The following is a 17,712-nucleotide window of genomic DNA, read 5'->3' as shown; positions in this document are numbered from 1 at the left end:
TTTCACTCTTGCATGCCTGAGCGATATTTTTATATTCCTCCCTGGTCATTTGTCCAAGCTTCCACTTCTTGTAAGCTTCTTTTTTGCATTTAAGGTCAGCAAGGATTTCACTGTTAAGCCAAGCTGGTCGCCTGCCATATTTACTATTCTTTCTACACATCGGGATGATTTGTTCCTGCAACCGCAATAAGGATTCTTTAAAATACAGCCAGCTCTCCTGGACCCCTTTGACCTTCATGTTATTCTCCCAGGGGATCCTGCCCATCTGTTCCCTGAGGGAGTCAAAGTCTGCTTTTCTGAAGTCCAGGGTCCATATTCTGCTGCTCTCCTTTCTTCCTTGTGTCAGGATCCTGAACTCGACCATCTCATGGTCACTGCCTCCCAGTTTCCCATCCACTTTTGCTTCCCCTACTAATTCTTCCCGGTTTGTGAGCAGCAGGTCAAGAAAAGCTCTGCCCCTAGTTGGTTCCTCCAGCACTTGCACCAGAAAATTGTCCCCTACACTTTCCAAAAACTTCCTGGATTGTCTGTGCACCGCTGTATTGGTCTCCCAGCAGATATCAGGGTGATTAAAGTCTCCCATGAGAACCAGGGCCTGCGATCTAGCAACTTCTGTTAGTTGCCGGAAGAAAGCCTCGTCCACCTCATTCCCCTGGTCTGGTGGTCTATAGCAGACTCCGACCACGACATCACCCTTGTTGCTCACACTTCTCAACTTTATCCAGAGACTCTCAGGTTTTTCTGCAGTTTCATACCGGAGCTCTGAGCAGTCATACTCCTCTCTTACATACAACGCAACTCCCCCACCTTTTCTGCCCTGCCTGTCCTTCCTGAACAGTTTATATCCATCCATGACAGTACTCCAGTCATGTGAGTTATCCCACCAAGTCTCTGTTATTCCAATCGCATCATAGTTCCTTGACTGTGCCAGGACTTCCAGTTCTCCCTGCTTGTTTCCCAGGCTTCTTGCATTTGTGTATAGGCACTTAAGATAACTCATCCATCGTCCCTCTTTCTCAGTATGAGACAGGAGTCCTCCCCTCTTGCGCTCTCCTGCTCTTGCTTCCTCCCAGGATCCCATTTCCCCACTTACCTCAGGGCTTTGGTCTCCTTCCCCCGGTGAACCTAGTTTAAAGCCCTCCTCACTAGGAGCTTCCTTCCTCTGCTCCACGCACACTGGGCAGATTTAGATCTCTAAATAAGGTGGCCCCTATTTTTGCCCAGCACACACACACCTGAGCCAAACCTCGCCCAGATGGCACAGCATCATCATTTCTGCAGAAGTCCCTGAACATAGCCTAGTTACAGGGCTGGGCAGAGTATCTATCCAAATCCCCCATTCTGTACACTAAAGCCATGCTAACATGGGAAGTGCTGGAAGCTCTGTTTTTCTGGAGCATCAGCGGTGTCAAGCAGAGCAAGATCTGGATGTCCAGGGCACTACAGTGACATTTCTGTTCCCAAGACAGAGCCAAACACACCTCCTATGGTAGGGTACCACCAATACTGCCCACTAATCAGCTCCAAACACCCATATGGACCCAGCCTGGTACCTCAACAAGATTCAAACATGGCTACAAATGGCCATTTATGAAGGCTCTGAGGTACTGTATACTGCTTATGTCCCTTTTTATACAAAATATCACAGTGGCATCTCAGCCAAAGCGTCCAAGGAAGGTAACATACAACTTTGCAGTGTTGCCCACTCTTGCAATTTTATCGTGAGTCGCATGATAGCTCATGTTTTTCCTTAAAGCTCCGGAAGTCAAACAATGACGTGAGAATCTCAGCTTTCATTTAAAAAAAAAAAAAAAAGTGTAAGTTTCTAGCCCTCATGGTTGTTGTAGAAACACTTGAAAATATGATTCCTGCAGGCTAAAAAAAAAAAACCAGACGGCAAATAAAGAGACCCAAGGTTTTTTTTTTTTTTTTTAAAATAATGATTTTTAAGGTACTCTTGATTTGGGTGGGCCCTTAGTCATGGTTTTTGAATATTTGGGTTGGCAATATTTGTGCAGTTAGTGAACTGCCTTAAGGCTTGGCTACCTGGGGACACGCAGGAAAGTTAAAATGAATTAACTAAAGCTGTGAAGTTAAAGCACATTAACTCCTGTGTGGATGTTCTCACTCAGAAGTGGGGTTAGTTCACTGCAGCATTAGCCAGAGGTTTAATTCACTTTAAAAATCACAGCTTATAGGTTCATAGATTCTAAGGCCAGAAGGGCCCATTGTGATCTCTAGTCTCACCTCCTTGATAACACAGGCCATAGAACTTCCCCCAAATAATTCCTAGAGCAGATCTTTAACATCTACTCTTGATTCCAAGCTTAATCGGTCTTAACTTTCCTGAGTGTCCTGCATAGACAAGCCTTGGTGTTATCCACTCTCTAGATCCAAGATATCCAGGAGGGTGATAGAGATGCACTGGGCTCACGTGGATACTCCTTAACCTGGACATCCCCTTATATCTATGTCTAATGCAGCTTCCTGCCAGGACTATTTGAACCCCATGAGATGCAATCACACACACAATCCCCAGCACATATCTGACACCAAGATAGCAGTGCAACAGTCTACCACAGAACCAGAGAGTGGACATGACACTCACCGCATACTGTGTATCTCAGAACAACAAGACCCCCAGACTTAAACTCACACTAGCATCATGCAGGGTGGGACTGGATGATTCTGCAGTACCCTATATCAGATACTGACCAACTTCACCTGAGGAAGACACAGGCTATGCATGGTGTTAGGGCTCTGGAGGACATAAGCAGAGCTAACTAATCTCCACAAGGCCTGCTCCTTCATTTCCAGATGGGTTAAACATCCTGCTTGCCTTGGACTGGATTCCTCAAATTACACCCCAATGTTTTGCTTTGCAGAAACGTGATGCCTGCGCCTCCCTCGACAGCCACCTGCGAAGGGACCTCCTGATGCCATGGCTTGGAGAACGCCTGCTCTGTGCAGGCAAAGCAGAGGACTCATCCTCCCTAGGGGAAAATAACAGGAGTACTTGTGGCACCTTAGAGACTAACAAATTTATTAGAGCATAAGCTTTCGTGGGCTACAACCCACTTCTTCGGATGCATATGTGGGTTGTAGCCCACAAAAGCTTATGCTCTAATAAATTTGTTAGTCTCTAAGGTGCCACAAGTACTCCTGTTATTTTTGCGGATACAGACTAACACGGCTGCTACTCTGAAACCTCCCTAGGGGAACCATCACTTGCCTACTGTCCATCTAAGGCACTGGGCTCTCTATTACACCGACCAGCAGCCCTGAGAGTCGCGGCAGGGTACACACCCCAACCAGACAGACTGCTCCTGGGAAGAGAAAGCTTGCCCCATTTCCATGAGCACCCAGCTGCTCCGTCTCTCAACATGGGACCCAGGGAATCCCACCTCTCAGCTGCTTAAGACCTCCCTCTCAAGCGAGGGGGGAAGGGGAGGCGTGAGGAGGAAATCCCTGCGGCTGGTTCATTAAGTCCATGTCGCAGGGCCTAGTCATGTGGGGAGATGCAAAAATAGCTCAAGCTCCTTTCTCATTTCCCTTTTCTCTGCATCCCAAGCCAGGGCGCAGCCCTCCCCGCTCTGCCGGCGCAGCGAGCTCGGACCCCTGCTAGGTGCCCCAAGGGTGCTCTGCACCCGGCCCGGCCCGAGGGACAGGCGGGGATCACTTACTCTGGCTGGAGGCGCCGCTCCCTTGGGCCAAGCTCACACTCGCTTCTCCTCCTTTAATTCCATCTGGGGAGAAAACAGAATCCGACTCGTAAATGGGGTTGAGCATCTGCTGGAGCCCTGGCATGGAGCCTGCTGCCGGAGCCCAGGTCGGGCGTCAGCGGGGGCAGAGGGGCAACTCCGCCATCTCCAGCCAAGGCAGCGGGCGTCAGAGCCGGGCTCGGCCGCTCTCGCATCCAGGCAGCTGCTTCCCGCCGGCTGCTCCTTCAGCTGGAGGAGGGGCAGGGCGAAGGGGCTTCCCTCGGTGCCATGATCTCAGGCGGCCCGCGGCAGCTCTCAGGAGCCAGCGAGAAGCTGAGCGCCGCCCACCCCCGTGCGCTCCGGCTGCAGCCTGCCCGCTCCGCTCCGCTCCGGGCTTTCCGTGGCCGAGACACCTGCGGCGGCCTCCCCAGCCCGGGCCAGGCGCAGAAATAGCTCGGGGAGGGGCCCGCCCCGAAATAGCCCGAGCGCAGGAGCCGGGCTCCGAAAAAAGTTGCATGGTTTGCGAAGGGCGCTCGTGATTGGCCGGGCCGCAGCCAATGGCAATCGAGCCAGGAAAGTTTGCAATTGAAGTCGAGCGAGCTCCATCCGCAGAGAGCGCTCGGGTCGGGCCGGGCCGGGCCGCTGAGCTCGCTCCCGTCTGCCCGGCCGGGGCTCAGGAGGGCTCGCTCCGCAGCAGCCCCCTCGCCGCGGCTCGCACTGGCTCCTTGGAGGGGGCCGAACCGAGATGGCCCCCGCCCGCTTGGGAGGGCTCGTACTCCGCATCCACGTTGCGCAAGGCAGGCGCGGCTCTGATGCGACATCCCCCGAGGATCTGCGGGGATCGGGTTGCGAAGGGCGCTCACCCAGCGGGGCCGCGGTACCTCCGGACTAATTCTCGTGCCCCGGCGAAAGGCACCAGAGATGAGCTCCGACTCTGGCCCTCGTCCAGTGGCAGCCACCCTTAAGTGTCATTTAGGGGGTGCCAGTTTGATCCCTCCCAACAGGAGGATGGAGGTAGTGCTCTGCTCCTGGGTGCACAGCCTGTCCCACAGGACCAGTGGGACACTCAGAGGGGAACAGCAACCGCAGGTCAGGACCTAGCTCTAAGCAGGCAGCTGTGCTTCCCAGGCCTGGCAAGTCTCACAATGGTATGGCAAGTCTCAGGATAGCTGGTGTTTTCTGAAAGCCTCAGCTCTTGGAGTTAGGTGATTACCTGGCCTGTCCACCCTGCTGCTTGGTGTGTGTGTGTAAAGTAACTTTCTGTTGGTCATGATTGCACAGCGAAGCTTAAAAACACGAGCCCCTAAAGGTTCAACCTCTAGAAGGCAAATAAAATAACCCAACATGTGTTTTTTTTTTTTGGAGGCCCAACTCACAACTTTTGAGCTCTGGAGACTTGCAGTACTGAGCAACAGAGGGTCCTGTGGCACCTTTAAGACTAACAGAAGTATTGCAGCATAAGCTTTCGTGGGTGAATGCCCACTTCATCAGACGAAAGCTTATGCTGCAATACTTCTGTTAGTCTTAAAGGTGCCACAGGACCCTCTGTTGCTTTTTACTGATTCAGACTAACACGGCTACCCCTCTGATACTTGCAGTACTGAATCACTACAGCCAGAGAGCAAACTGGCAGATTAGTAACCTGTCTCCCAGACACTGCAGAAAATGAGCCACTCAGGCACTAGTTGCAGGAACTGGGGAAATCTGGGCAGAACTATTAGAAGGCACTTCTATGTGTTCCCAAAGTCACTCCTTCCCCATCAGTGAGAGGGTCCCCTGCGGTGTCTTCTCTCAACTATTATTACTTACTGAACACCAACTGATGGTCTAGAGCAACAGAAACCTAATGAGACAGGCTTTGTGCTGTAAAGAATATCTCAGACACAGCCATTACAGCACATACACACCATGCTCACTGAGGTGCATGAATTTTGCAGTGATCATGCTTAAAAGGCTTTGCAGGAGGGATCTGAAGGAGACGGAGAAGCATGGACAAAGTGAGGGAGTATAAGAGCCAGCATGGAGATGAAAGAAGGGGAGGGAGACAAAGGGGCAACTCAAAGGGAAGTTTTGGAGAGCAGGTGTTTCAATGCAGGCAAGCAGAGATGGAGGTTTGGCCGAGGTAGGGTTGGCAGACTGAATCAAGGGATGGGCCAACCGCGCTGGAAAAAATAAGAAAAAATCCCAAGCATCACATCAAATGAACTGAAATGAACTCAAAATAATTTCTGGTGACAAATATTTCTGATATATTCCACAATCTTGCTACCTCTATGCACATCCTGGTTTCTTCCAGAAGTAAAAGCTGAAATAAACTATTTTAGGATTTTTTCTAACACCTAGCACCATAATGTTGAACCTGCAGAAGGCCAAACATATTATGAGAAGTCTTCCATGGTCTCTGTCACTTCCAACTACCATGGCTGTTTCCTGTGCACTCTGCACCTTTACACTTGGGAACTCTGCTTGTCAGTAGCCACAGTTTGTTCACAGTCTGTAGCAAATGCACATACTGTTCTTTCCTCATGTTGTTTTCCTTAATCTAAAATAAGTCACGTGACTGAAAGGACATTTGGCTCATTGTATGTGAAGAATCAGACACTTATTGAACTAAATCTCCACATGGTTGGAGGTTCCCCCATTGTCAGTTGTAATAATATATTTTAAACTCATTGAATTAATAAACATATGTGACCACTAAAGATCTCTGACTGGTCATCGGAAATATGACTCCCCCCAATCAGGAATGTGACCTACGTCTTCATCATCTCAGGCTTCTTTCTTACACTTACCCAGAAAGGAGTTAAGAAAATCACCCACATGACACTTTTTGCACATAGCAATTCTTTCTTAGTGGAAATAATGAAACAGACAAGGTCTGGTGTTCCGTGCCATGTGTGACACTAGGTTCCTGGTACTCAGTCCACGTCTCAATGGAGCAGAGTTCACAGCACAAAAAACACCATTATGGTTGGCACTAATTGGCTCATATGTTGGAAGCCTGAATAGAGGGACCAAGCTCTGAAGGGGAGCATGAAGATAGGACCCCTCTCTCACCCACAGAGATGTCTCTCATAGTCAGGGCTGAGCCATATTGGCTGGGGGTATTGCGTAGGGAAAGTTTCTGCTACCACTGCCCATACTGTACTTGCTGCATGAATACAGAGGACAGAAATGCCATGGGAGGGACGGGGCAGCAAACAACTTTAGAATCTATGAATGAGGCCCATGGTGAACAAAGTCAGAAGAAACCATTGTGATTATCTAATCTGATCTTGTATATAGTATCGGCCATAGAACTTCCCCAAAATAATTCCTAGAGCAGATCTTTTTTAAAAATCCAATCTTGATCCTGTTCCTGCTCCCAGAGAAGTCAGTGGAGAATTTGCTATTGGTCTTCATGGGAGAAGGGCTGAGTCCTAAAACGTTCACTAGCACAAGCAGTTGTCCAGTCTGTTGATGTCTGACAAACTTCCAGCATGTGCATGGCTGCAGCATTCTTTTTGACCGGTAATGTGAACTTTTTAACCAGAGTGCACGTGTCCCTGCATGTATGAGGTTATTACAGCTTGTCATAGATCCCAGAGCCAAGGGGGTGAAGAAAATTTCAGGGTAAGGTTGGTTAGATGAAGGAACTTAAGAAAAACGGCCTGTTGCAGCAATGCTTTGCAGCTTTTTACCTTCTTTCCCAACACTGCCTCCCTGCGCTGCCCTGCTCACAATAAAACAGCGCAATGATATGCTTTCTAGAGAGAGTTCAGCATGGGGACCTGAGTCACAGGCTGAGTTTAAAGACAAGAACTGTGAATTGCAGTTTTGCTGCTGTTTTTAAAGCTGGTGGCATTTCAGAGATGCTCATCCATTGCCCATTCCTCTATTCACCACAGTCCACCTGACAGCTCAAATGTCAGGAGCGATATGATACATAGAAAAAAGTCTGTCTGTTGAGACCTCATCCAAAGCCCTATGAAGCTGACGCGAGGACCAGTGGTTCATTTCCAGGAGCCTTTGTGCTCAGGGCCCTCAGTCAGCAGAGACACCTAGTCGTCAAGGCTCCATCTTCTCTGTTAAGGCCATTCACTCCAATTCTGCACCCCTGAACTCCCACTGACTTCAGTGGTGCAGGATTAGGCCCTTTGATGGGGAGAGAGACATACACACTGAAAGGATGACTTGCCATTGGCAGATTGATGCCATTTCCTGCATACAGCCCTGGGGACTCAGTTACCAGTGACACTTCCTTTCAAATGGTCACAGCCAGGAAACTACAGACCAGTTAGTTTAACTTCTGTGCCAGGGAAGATAATGGAGCAAATAATTAAGGAAATCATCTGCAAACACTTGGAAGGTGGTAAGGTGATAGGGAACAGCCAGCATGGATTTGTAAAGAACAAATCATGTCAAACCAATCTGATAGCTTTCTTTGATAGGATAACGAGTCTTGTGGAGAAGGGAGAAGCTGTGGATGTGGTATACCTAGACTTTAGTAAGGCATTTGATACGGTCTCACATGATATTCTTATCGATAAACTAGGCAAATACAATTTAGATGGGGCTACTATAAGGTGGGTGCATAACTGGCTGGATAACCGTACTCAGAGAGTTGTTGATAATGGTTCCCAATCCTGCTGGAAAGGCATAACGAGTGGGGTTCCGCAGGGGTCTGTTTTGGGACCGGCTCTGTTCAATATCTTTATTAACGACTTAGATATTGGCATAGAAAGTACGCTTATTAAGTTTGCGGATGATACCAAACTGGGAGGGATTGCAACTGCTTTGGAGGACAGGGTCATAATTCAAAATGATCTGGACAAATTGGAGAAATGGTCTGAGTTAAACAGGATGAAGTTTAACAAAGACAAATGCAAAGTGCTCCACTAAGGAAGAAAAAATCAGTTTCACACATACAGAATGGGAAGAGACTGTCTAGGAAGGAGTACGGCAGAAAGGGATCTGGGGGTTATAGTGGACCACAAGCTAAATATGAGTCAACAGTGTGATGCTGTTGCAAAAATAGCAAACATGATTCTGGGATGTATTAACAGGTGTGTTGTGAGCAAGACACGAGAAGTCATTCTTCCGCTCTACTCTGCTCTGGTTAGGCCTCAGCTGGAGTATTGTGTCCAGTTCTGGGCACCGCATTTCAAGAAAGATGTGGAGAAATTGGAAAGGGTCCAGAGAAGAGCAACAAGAATGATTAAAGGTCTTGAGAACATGACCTATGAAGGAAGGCTGAAAGCATTGGAAAAAGAACAGGAGTACTTGTGGCACCTTAGAGACTAACAAATTTATTAGAGCATAAGCTTTCGTGGGCTACAACCCACTTCTTCGGATGCATCCGAAGAAGTGGGTTGTAGCCCACGAAAGCTTATGCTCTAATAAATTTGTTAGTCTCTAAGGTGCCACAAGTACTCCTGTTCTTTTTCCGGATACAGACTAACACGGCTGCTACTCTGAAACCTGAAAGCATTGGGTTTGTTTAGTTTCGAAAAGAGAAGACTGAGAGGGGACATGATAGCAGTTTTCAGGTATCTAAAAGGGTGTCATAAGGAGGAGGGAGAAAACTTGTTCACCTTAGCCTCTAAGGATAGAACAAGAAGCAATGGGCTTAAACTGCAGCAAGGGAGGTCTAGGTTGGACATTAGGAAAAAGTTCCTAACTGTCAGGGTGGTTAAACACTGGAATAAATTGCCTAGGGAGGTTGTGGAATCTCCATCTCTGGAGATATTTAAGAGTAGGTTAGATAAATGTCTATCAGGGATGGTCTAGACAGTATTTGGTCCTGCCATGCGGGCAGGGGACTGGACTCGATGACCTCTCGAGGTCCCTTCCAGTCCTAGAATCTATGAATCTATGAATTGGTATTTGATACACCCTGCTTGGAAACCAAGGGACGCTACTGACTGAGACACAAAGCAGGAGGGAGCCATACAATTAGCACAGCCAGCCTCATCTATTACTATGTATATTAAGCTCCCAAGTGTATTACGTTTATAAATATAATAATGTTAATAAAGGATATTCATGGGATCACAGGCTGCCGTGAACATCTGTCTTTAAGGGTTCTGGGCAGGGTTACCACACCAGCTCTCTCAGAAAGGGGAAGGGAAGGAGGAGACACAGTATGAAAAGTAGCAGCTACATAAAATAGTGACCTGGACCAGAGGAGGCCATTTGAATGCTGTTCTTTACCATATCTAATGATACCAGAGTAAAAGAAACACAATGGAATTTAAATCCAACAAAATTGGAGCAAACAGTTTTTTATACAAAATATAATTAACAAGTGGAACTCACACATGATATTATTGAGTCAAAATAGCTTAGCATAAATGCATAAAAGGTTTAATATCAGAGGGGTAGCCGTGTTAGTCTGGATCTGTAAAAAGCGACAAAGAGTCCTGTGGCACCTTATAGACTAACAGACGTATTGGAGCATAAGCTTTCGTGGGTGAATATCCACTTCGTCAGATGTCTGTTAGCCTATAAGGTGCCACAGGACTCTGTCGCTTTATAAAAGGTTTAGACACTTATAATACAAGAGTGTTAGTGTCTTCAAAGTTAAGGTTTGACCCAAGCTCTCATTTTAAGAGCCAGTATTTCAAAGTGCTCTAAAATCCACATGTCTATTCCATTTGTCTTGAAAACTTGCATGCCTTATTGGGGCTCGGTTTTGAGTTATTGGTGCCAAATTTGAGGTCATTTGGGTAAGGGGTTCCAGAGATACCCTGGAAAAAAGGACCTGTCACTCTATTCTCACAGTCTTTTAATGCTTTATTGCACACATCTTTAGCTGAAACCATGGCATTGACCTGCCCCACATTGTCCTCACCCGTCAGATTTGACCTCAGTGACCATCACGCACCCAGTTCCAGGTATGGGAAGCAATACTTAAAAAATGATTAGAGCGTCTGTCTCACTTCTCAGGGATGTGCACCAATAAAAGTTATTTGCACATGTGCCACAAGATTGGTGTGCCTGGGAGCAGTGCTGCGTGGTGACTACCTGAGGAGGAACTCAATTCATGTTGCAGCTGGGGACCATGCAGTAATCCAAGCAGGACCCAAAGACTGTGATTTTCACTCCTGCACAACGTGGATTTTCTGAGAATGTGTGGCATGCACATTATTGCTTCTGCCTGGCATCAGGGAAGGTTTGCCCAAAGTGCAGGCAAAGTGGAGACACACCAGAGCCAATGTTTGAAAGTGCTTTAAAAATCCACCTGCATAGGGAAATTGTCTTGAATAGTGACATGTACCACCACAGGAGCTGGGGTATATTGTGGTGCAAACTTAGGGTCATTTAGTCAAGAGATTCATGAAATACAGCTCCCCTCAAAAATTAGCTGCTTTTAAAATGGTCATAGATACATAGATTTATGGATTTCAAGGCCAGAAGGGACCACTGTGATTATCTATTATCCTACACTTCCAGCGTAGCACAGGCCAGAGGACTTCCCTGAATTAACTCCTGTTTGAACTAAAGCAGATCTTTTAGAAAAACATCCAAGCCTGATTTCAAATTTGCCAATGAAGGACAATGTACCATAACACCTTGGTAAATTGTTCCAATGGTTAATTACCCTCACAGTTAAAAACTTCTACTGTACCTTATTTCCAGTCTGAATTTGTTTAGCTTCAACTTCCAGCCTTTGGATCGTGTTATATCCTACTCTACTAGATTGAAGAGGGCATCATCAAATATTTGTTCCCCATGTAGAATCATAGAACCATAGGGTTAGAAGGGACCACAAGAGTAATCTAGTCTAACCCTTTGCCAAGATGCAGGATTTGTTGTGTCTAAACCAGGGGTGGCAAACTATGGCTGGATCCAGCCCGCCAACCGTTTTAAGCCAGCCCTCAAGCTCCTGCTGGGGAGCGGGGTCTGGGGCTTGCCCCACTCCAGCCAGGGCACATTGTCGGAGGCCACTCCACACGGCTTCCAGAAACCACGGCATGGTCCCCCTCCGGCTCCTAATGCGCTCCAATGGCCCCGCTCTAATGGCCCCCTCTGGCGCTCCAATGGGAGCTGCAGGGGTGGTGCCTGCGGACGCAGCAGCAGGCAGAGCTGCCTGTCCGCGCCCCCGCATAGGAGCCAGAGGAGGGACATGCCGCTGCTTCTGGGAGCTGCTTGAGGTAAGCACCACCCGGAGCCTGCACCCCTGAGCCCATGCCCCAAACCCCTACCCCAGCCCTGATCCCTCTTCTGCTCTCCGAACCCCTTGATCCCAGCCCGAAGCACCATCCTGCACCCCAAACCCCTCATCCCCAGCCCCACCCCAGAGCCCGCACCCCCACCCGGAGCCCTCACCTCCCCCCCCTGCACTCCAACCCCGATGTGGTAAGCATTCATGGCCTACCATACAATTTCTATTCCCAGATGTGGCCCTCGGGCCAAAAAGTTTGCCCACCCCTGGTCTAAACCATCCAAAAGCAATGGCTATCCAGCCTCTATTGGAAAACCTCCAGTGAAGGAACTTCCATGACATCCTGAGGTAGTCTGTTCCAGTGTCCTATGGTTCTTACAGTTAGGAAGTTTTTCCTGAGATTTAATTTAAATCTGCTATGCTGTAGTTTGAGGCCACTGCCTCCTGTCCTGCCCTTTGGGGCAAGAGAGAACAACTTGTCTCCATCTTTTTTATGTCAGCCTTTCAAGTATTTAAAGACCACTATCATGTCGCCCCTTATCTCCTCTTTTCCAAACTAAATATACCCAGTTCCTTCAGCCTTTGCTCATATGACTTGTTCCATCCCTTTCATCATCTTTGTCGCTCACCTCTGGAGCCTTTCCAGTTTCTCTCCATCCTTTCAATATATTGGTGACTAAAACTGGACACAGTACTCCAGCTGAGGCCTAACCAGAGCCAAGTAGAGCAGTACTATCACCTCCCGTGACTTCATGCTATGCCTCTGTTAATGCAACCCAAAATTGCATATGTTTTTTGGCAACAGCATCTCATTGTTGACTCATGTTGAGGCTGTGATCCACCACAACTCCCAGATCCTTCTCAGCAGTTGGCTGCCAAGCCAGTTATCCCCCATTCTGTATTTGTGCATTTGGTTTTTCTTCCCTAAGTGTAGCACCTTATATTTGTCTCTGTTGAATTTCATTTTGTTGTCTATAGCCCAATTCTCCAATTTATCAAGAACCCTCTGAATTTTAGATTATCCACCAAAGTGTTAGTAATCCCCCCCCCAGCTTTGTGTCATCTGCATATTTGATCAGTATGCTCTCTATTCCTACAGCCAGGCCATTAATAAAGATGTTAAACAACACCAGACACAGAACAGATAACTGTGGAACCCCACTTGAGACCTTCCTCCCATCTGACATCATGTAGATACTAACTGATTGTGATCAAGTCACCTCTTAACCTTCTCTTTGTAAAGCTAAATAGATTGAGCTCCTTGAAGCCTGGTCTGCACTAAAAGTTAGGTTGACCCAGCTACGTTGCTCAGAGGCGTGAAAAATCCACACCCCTCACCAGCGTAATTAAGCCGACCTAACCCCCAGTGTAGACAGCACTAGGTCGATGGAAGAATTCTTCTGTCAACCTCGCTGCCGCCTTTCAAGGAGATGGATTGCTTATAGGAGGACCCCTCTCGTTGGTCTAGGTAGTGTCTACACTGAAGTGCTAGAGTGGCACAGCTACAGCGTTGCAGCTGAGGAGCATTTCAAGTGTAGACAAGCCCTGAGTCTATCACTATAAGGCATATTTTCTAATCCTTTAATCATTATTGTAGTTCTTCTCTGACCTCTTTCCAATTTATCAATATCCGTCTTGAACTGTGGACACCAGAACTCTACACAGTATTCCAGCGGCGAGAACCTACCTAATCCTACTCCAGAGTCCCCTGCTTATGCATCCAAAGACCACATTAGTCCTTTTTGGCACAGTGTCGCTCTGGGAGCTCATGTTCAGCTCATTACCCAGACTCCCAAGTCTTTTTCAGAGTCATTGCTTCCTAAAATAGAATCCCTCATCTTGTAAGTACGGCCTACATTCTTTGCTGCTAAATGTTTGCAGAGAGCATCTCCCACCGACATAGCGCAGTGCACCCAAGTGGGTATACCAAGTGGGTGAAACTTATGTCACTCAGGGGGTTGTTTTTTTCACATCCCTGAGTGACATAAGTGGTAGTGTAGACCTGGCCTAAAGTACTACAGCAACACAGCTGCGTATGTCCTCAGTGCTCAGATCAGGGCTGAGGGGTGGGGGAGAATGGCCATGCTCAGTGCATGCCAAATATCCACAGTGCTGAAACTGGGGGTACGTCTATACTTACCCGCTGGTTCGGCGGCAAGCAATCGATCTTCTGGGATCGATTTATCGCATCTTGTCTAGACGCGATAAATCGATCCCGGAAGTGCTCGCCGTCGACGCCGGTAATCCTGCTCTGCGAGAGGAGTAGGCGGAGTCGACGGGGGAGCCTCCCTGCAGTGTGTGGACCCACGGTAAGTACCTTTAAGTTCGAACTAAGATACTTCGACTTCAGCTACGTTATTCACGTAGCTGAAGTTGCGTATCTTAGTTCGAACTGGGGGCTTAGTGTGGACCAGCCCTGGGAGAGAGGGGAAGAGAAGAACCAGAGATGAATGGGGCAGTTCACGCCTCAGAACTATTGTTTCAGACTGCATTCTCCGTGGGGTTCTCATTTAACCGAGAACATTCCACTGAGGTTAACAGACCTTTTCACACCCCTACGAACCTGCATGCTGCAGACAGGTGTGCAGAGCCCTTCTCCCTGTGCTAACCCCTGATGTGGAATAGGCACTCTGGGGTCAAGTCTACACTACAAACTTCTGCCAGCACAGCACTGTCAGCCAGGGGTGCGATGAGATGTGATCCCTGCCCAACAGAGCTGTGCTAGCAAAAGTCCCTGTGTAGATGCAGTTATACTGCGAGGAGGAGGTGGGACAGGCATAGAATAAGCTATACCGGCGAAAGCTCAGTTTTGCCAGTATAAGCTGCATCCACTCTAGGAGTGCTTTGCCAGCATGCCATAAAGGTGTAGATACTGGCAAAGGGCTCCTAGTGTAGACCCAGCTTGGGTCTCCCTGCCCTTCCCCTTTCCTGTATACAGCTGGTAGATGCACTCCCCAGAGCCCATCGCCTACACATTTTCTCCCCATGGCCCCTCTAGCCCTACTAGGGGCATGGAGGAGCCAGGAAGAGGACAGTAGCTGTGGGGCAGTGAGATGTATCCAGGAGCCCCATCATGTCTCCCCATAGGGATCCCTTAATCTTGTACCTCTCACTATCACTGCTTCCTCAAAAAACCAAGGCAAATTCATTGCCCAAAACCTTCAGGCTGGGGTAGCACTCAAAGGGGGGAGAATGAAGGTTGTGGGGAGTCTCTTGTGGGACACATTACCTGAACTCTTTATTTCCTGGTTTTCAGAGGTTTGAATTTAGCCACCCTCCATGTTCTGGAAGGGCACATGCCAGTGCTGGGCAATCTTAACTCTACATTACAAAGTTCTGCTGGGCACTGAGAATGTGTTGCCAATCCCAACCATTCACAAATCAGGAGTCTGGCCCCCAAAATCATGAGATTAAAACCTCATAAATGTTGGTTGGTTTTATTTGCCTCCTGGTTTCTGAGCATTTACGGTTCATTCAGGCTACAGTTCAAGTGTTCCTCTGCAACTACAAGGGCTAGAAATTACACTGTTTAAAAAGGAAAGTTGAAATTCTCATGTGCCTTCAAGTGGCTGTAAGAAAAAAAACAAATATTGCAAGACCCACCATAAAATCCGAGCTCTTTCCACACTATTCAAGAGAGGGTTAGAACTGGGTGAAGCAGACATCTGTTCCCCTGGTGGAATGGCAGCGTCTGGAGGGACAGTTGCAGCCATTCAAACATTTTACAACACGTTCATACATTCTTAGATTTCAGAGCAAAGAGGGCCCAGTGGGATCCTCTACAATATGAACTTCCTGCCTAACACAGCACAGAAAGCAGGTATCCTGTAGCTACAGCTGAACCTCTTCTCAGATGGCAACTCACTGGAATGAATCCCTGGTTCCATACAGCTACACCTAACACAGTGAGAATCAGAGAATCAGAGAATATGAGGGTTGGAAGAGACCTCAGGAAATATTTAGTCCAATCCCCTGCTCAAAGCAGGACCAACCCCAACTAAATCATCCCAGCCAGGGCTTTGTCAAGCCGGGCCTTAAAAACCTCTAAGGGTGGAGATTCCACCACCTCCCTAGGTAACCCATTCCAGTGCTTCACCACCCTCCTAGTGAAATAGTGTTTCCTAATACAGTAACTCCTCACTTAACATTGTAGTTATGTTCCTGAAAAATGCGACTTTATGTGAAACAATGTTAAGTGAATCCAATTTACCCATAAGAATTAATGTAAATGGGCGGGTTAGGTTCCAAGGAAATTTTTTTCGCCAGACAAAAGACATATACATATACAGTATAAGTTTCAAACAATTTTAAACAAACACAGCAACGAATGATTGTGAAGCTTGGTTGAGGTGGTGGAGTAAGAGGGTGGACTATTTCCCAGGGAATGCCTTGCTGCTAAATGATGAACTAGCGCTCGGCTGAGCCCTCAAGGGTTAATATGCTGTTAATGTAGCCTCACACTCTACAAGGCAGCATGGACTGAGGCAGGAGGGAGGAAACACAATAGATGCAGGGCAGTAGCTGCAAACACTTCCCAGCAAAAACTGAACAGGATGATGAGCCCACGCTCTCCAGCTGGAGCGCACCACTCCCTCCTCCTGTCAGCACATGCACGGCTGCATAGGTGCTGACTTTCCAAAGTGCTGGGGGGTGCGTGCATGAGTGAGAGAAAGAGACGTGCATTGCCCCTTTAAGTACACTGACGCCACTTTAAGTACATTGCCCTTTTAAGCAGATCAGCCAGTTCAGACAGGAAGTAACAGCTTCCAGCAAGCTCCCTCCTTTCTGTCCTTGAGCCCTGTCCCCCTCCTCCACTTTGTGGAGACGGGGTACGGAGCAGGGGGACATCCTGATATCAGCACCCCCTCTCCCCCAGCAAGCCGGAAGCTCCCAGGAGCAGCTCCAAGGCAGAGGGCAGGGCAGGAGCAGCAGGGCAGTAGTGGGAGGGACAGCTGAACTGCTGCTGGGCAGCTGCCGAGCCACATACCTTACAGGGAATTTAGGGGAGCTGATGGGGGGGTTGCAGGCCCCCCTGGTTCTAATCCACACAAGGAGAGGCTGCTGTTCCAGAGAATCCTGCAAGCCGTGGACAAAGCAGGCAGCTGCCAAACGACATTATAAGGGAGCATGGCACAACTTTAAATGAGCTTGTTCCCTAATAGATCAGCAACGTAACAATGAAACGACGTTAACCGGGACAACGTTAAGTGAGGAGTTACTGTATCCAACCTAGACCTCCCCCACTGTAACTCGAGACCATTGCTCCTTGTTCTGTCATCTGCCACCACTGAGAACAGCCGAGCTCTATCCTCTTTGGAACCCCCCTTCAGGTAGTTGAAGGCTGCTATCAAATCCCCCCTCACTCTTCTCTTCTGCAGACTAAATAAGCACTGTTCCCTCAGCCTCTCCTCATAAGTCAGGTGCCCCAGCCCCCTAATCATTTTCGTTGCCCTCCCCTGGACTCTCTCCAATTTGTCCACATCCCTTCTCTAGTGGGGGAGCCCAAAACCGAACGCAATACTCCAGATGTTGCCGCACCAGTGCCAAATAGCGGGGAATAATCACTTCCCTCGATCTGCTGGCAATGCTCCTACTAATGCAGCTCAATATGCCATTAGCCTTATTGGTAACAAGGGCACACTGCTGACTCATATCCAGCTTCTCGTCCACTGTAATCCCCAGGTCCTTTTCTGTAGAACTGCCGCTTAGCCAGTCGGTCCCCAGGCTATAGCAGTGCATGGGATTCTTCTGTCCTAAGTGCAGGACTCTACACTTGTCCTTGTTGAACCTCATCAGATTTCTTTTGGCCTAATCCTCCAATTTGTCTAGGTCACGCTGGACCCTATCCCTACCCGCCAGCATACC

General features: G+C 48.2%; 1 protein-coding gene across 1 annotated transcript in view; it reads right to left on the bottom strand.

Annotated features, from left to right (window-relative positions):
• The window catches only part of LOC135891999 (uncharacterized), a 112,449-nt gene that overhangs the window by 8,049 nt on the left and 86,688 nt on the right, over positions 1-17,712 (bottom strand). Inside the window, exon 14 of the mRNA XM_065419676.1 lies at positions 3,684-3,815. Within this exon, the coding sequence (XP_065275748.1) occupies positions 3,684-3,815 (132 nt within the window). The remainder of the gene's footprint in view (positions 1-3,683; positions 3,816-17,712) is intronic.

Source organism: Emys orbicularis, chromosome 19 (genome assembly GCF_028017835.1).
Source record: "Emys orbicularis isolate rEmyOrb1 chromosome 19, rEmyOrb1.hap1, whole genome shotgun sequence".
In the NCBI taxonomy this organism is placed as follows: Eukaryota; Metazoa; Chordata; order Testudines; family Emydidae; genus Emys; species Emys orbicularis.
This window is presented reverse-complemented; position numbering and strand designations above follow the sequence as displayed.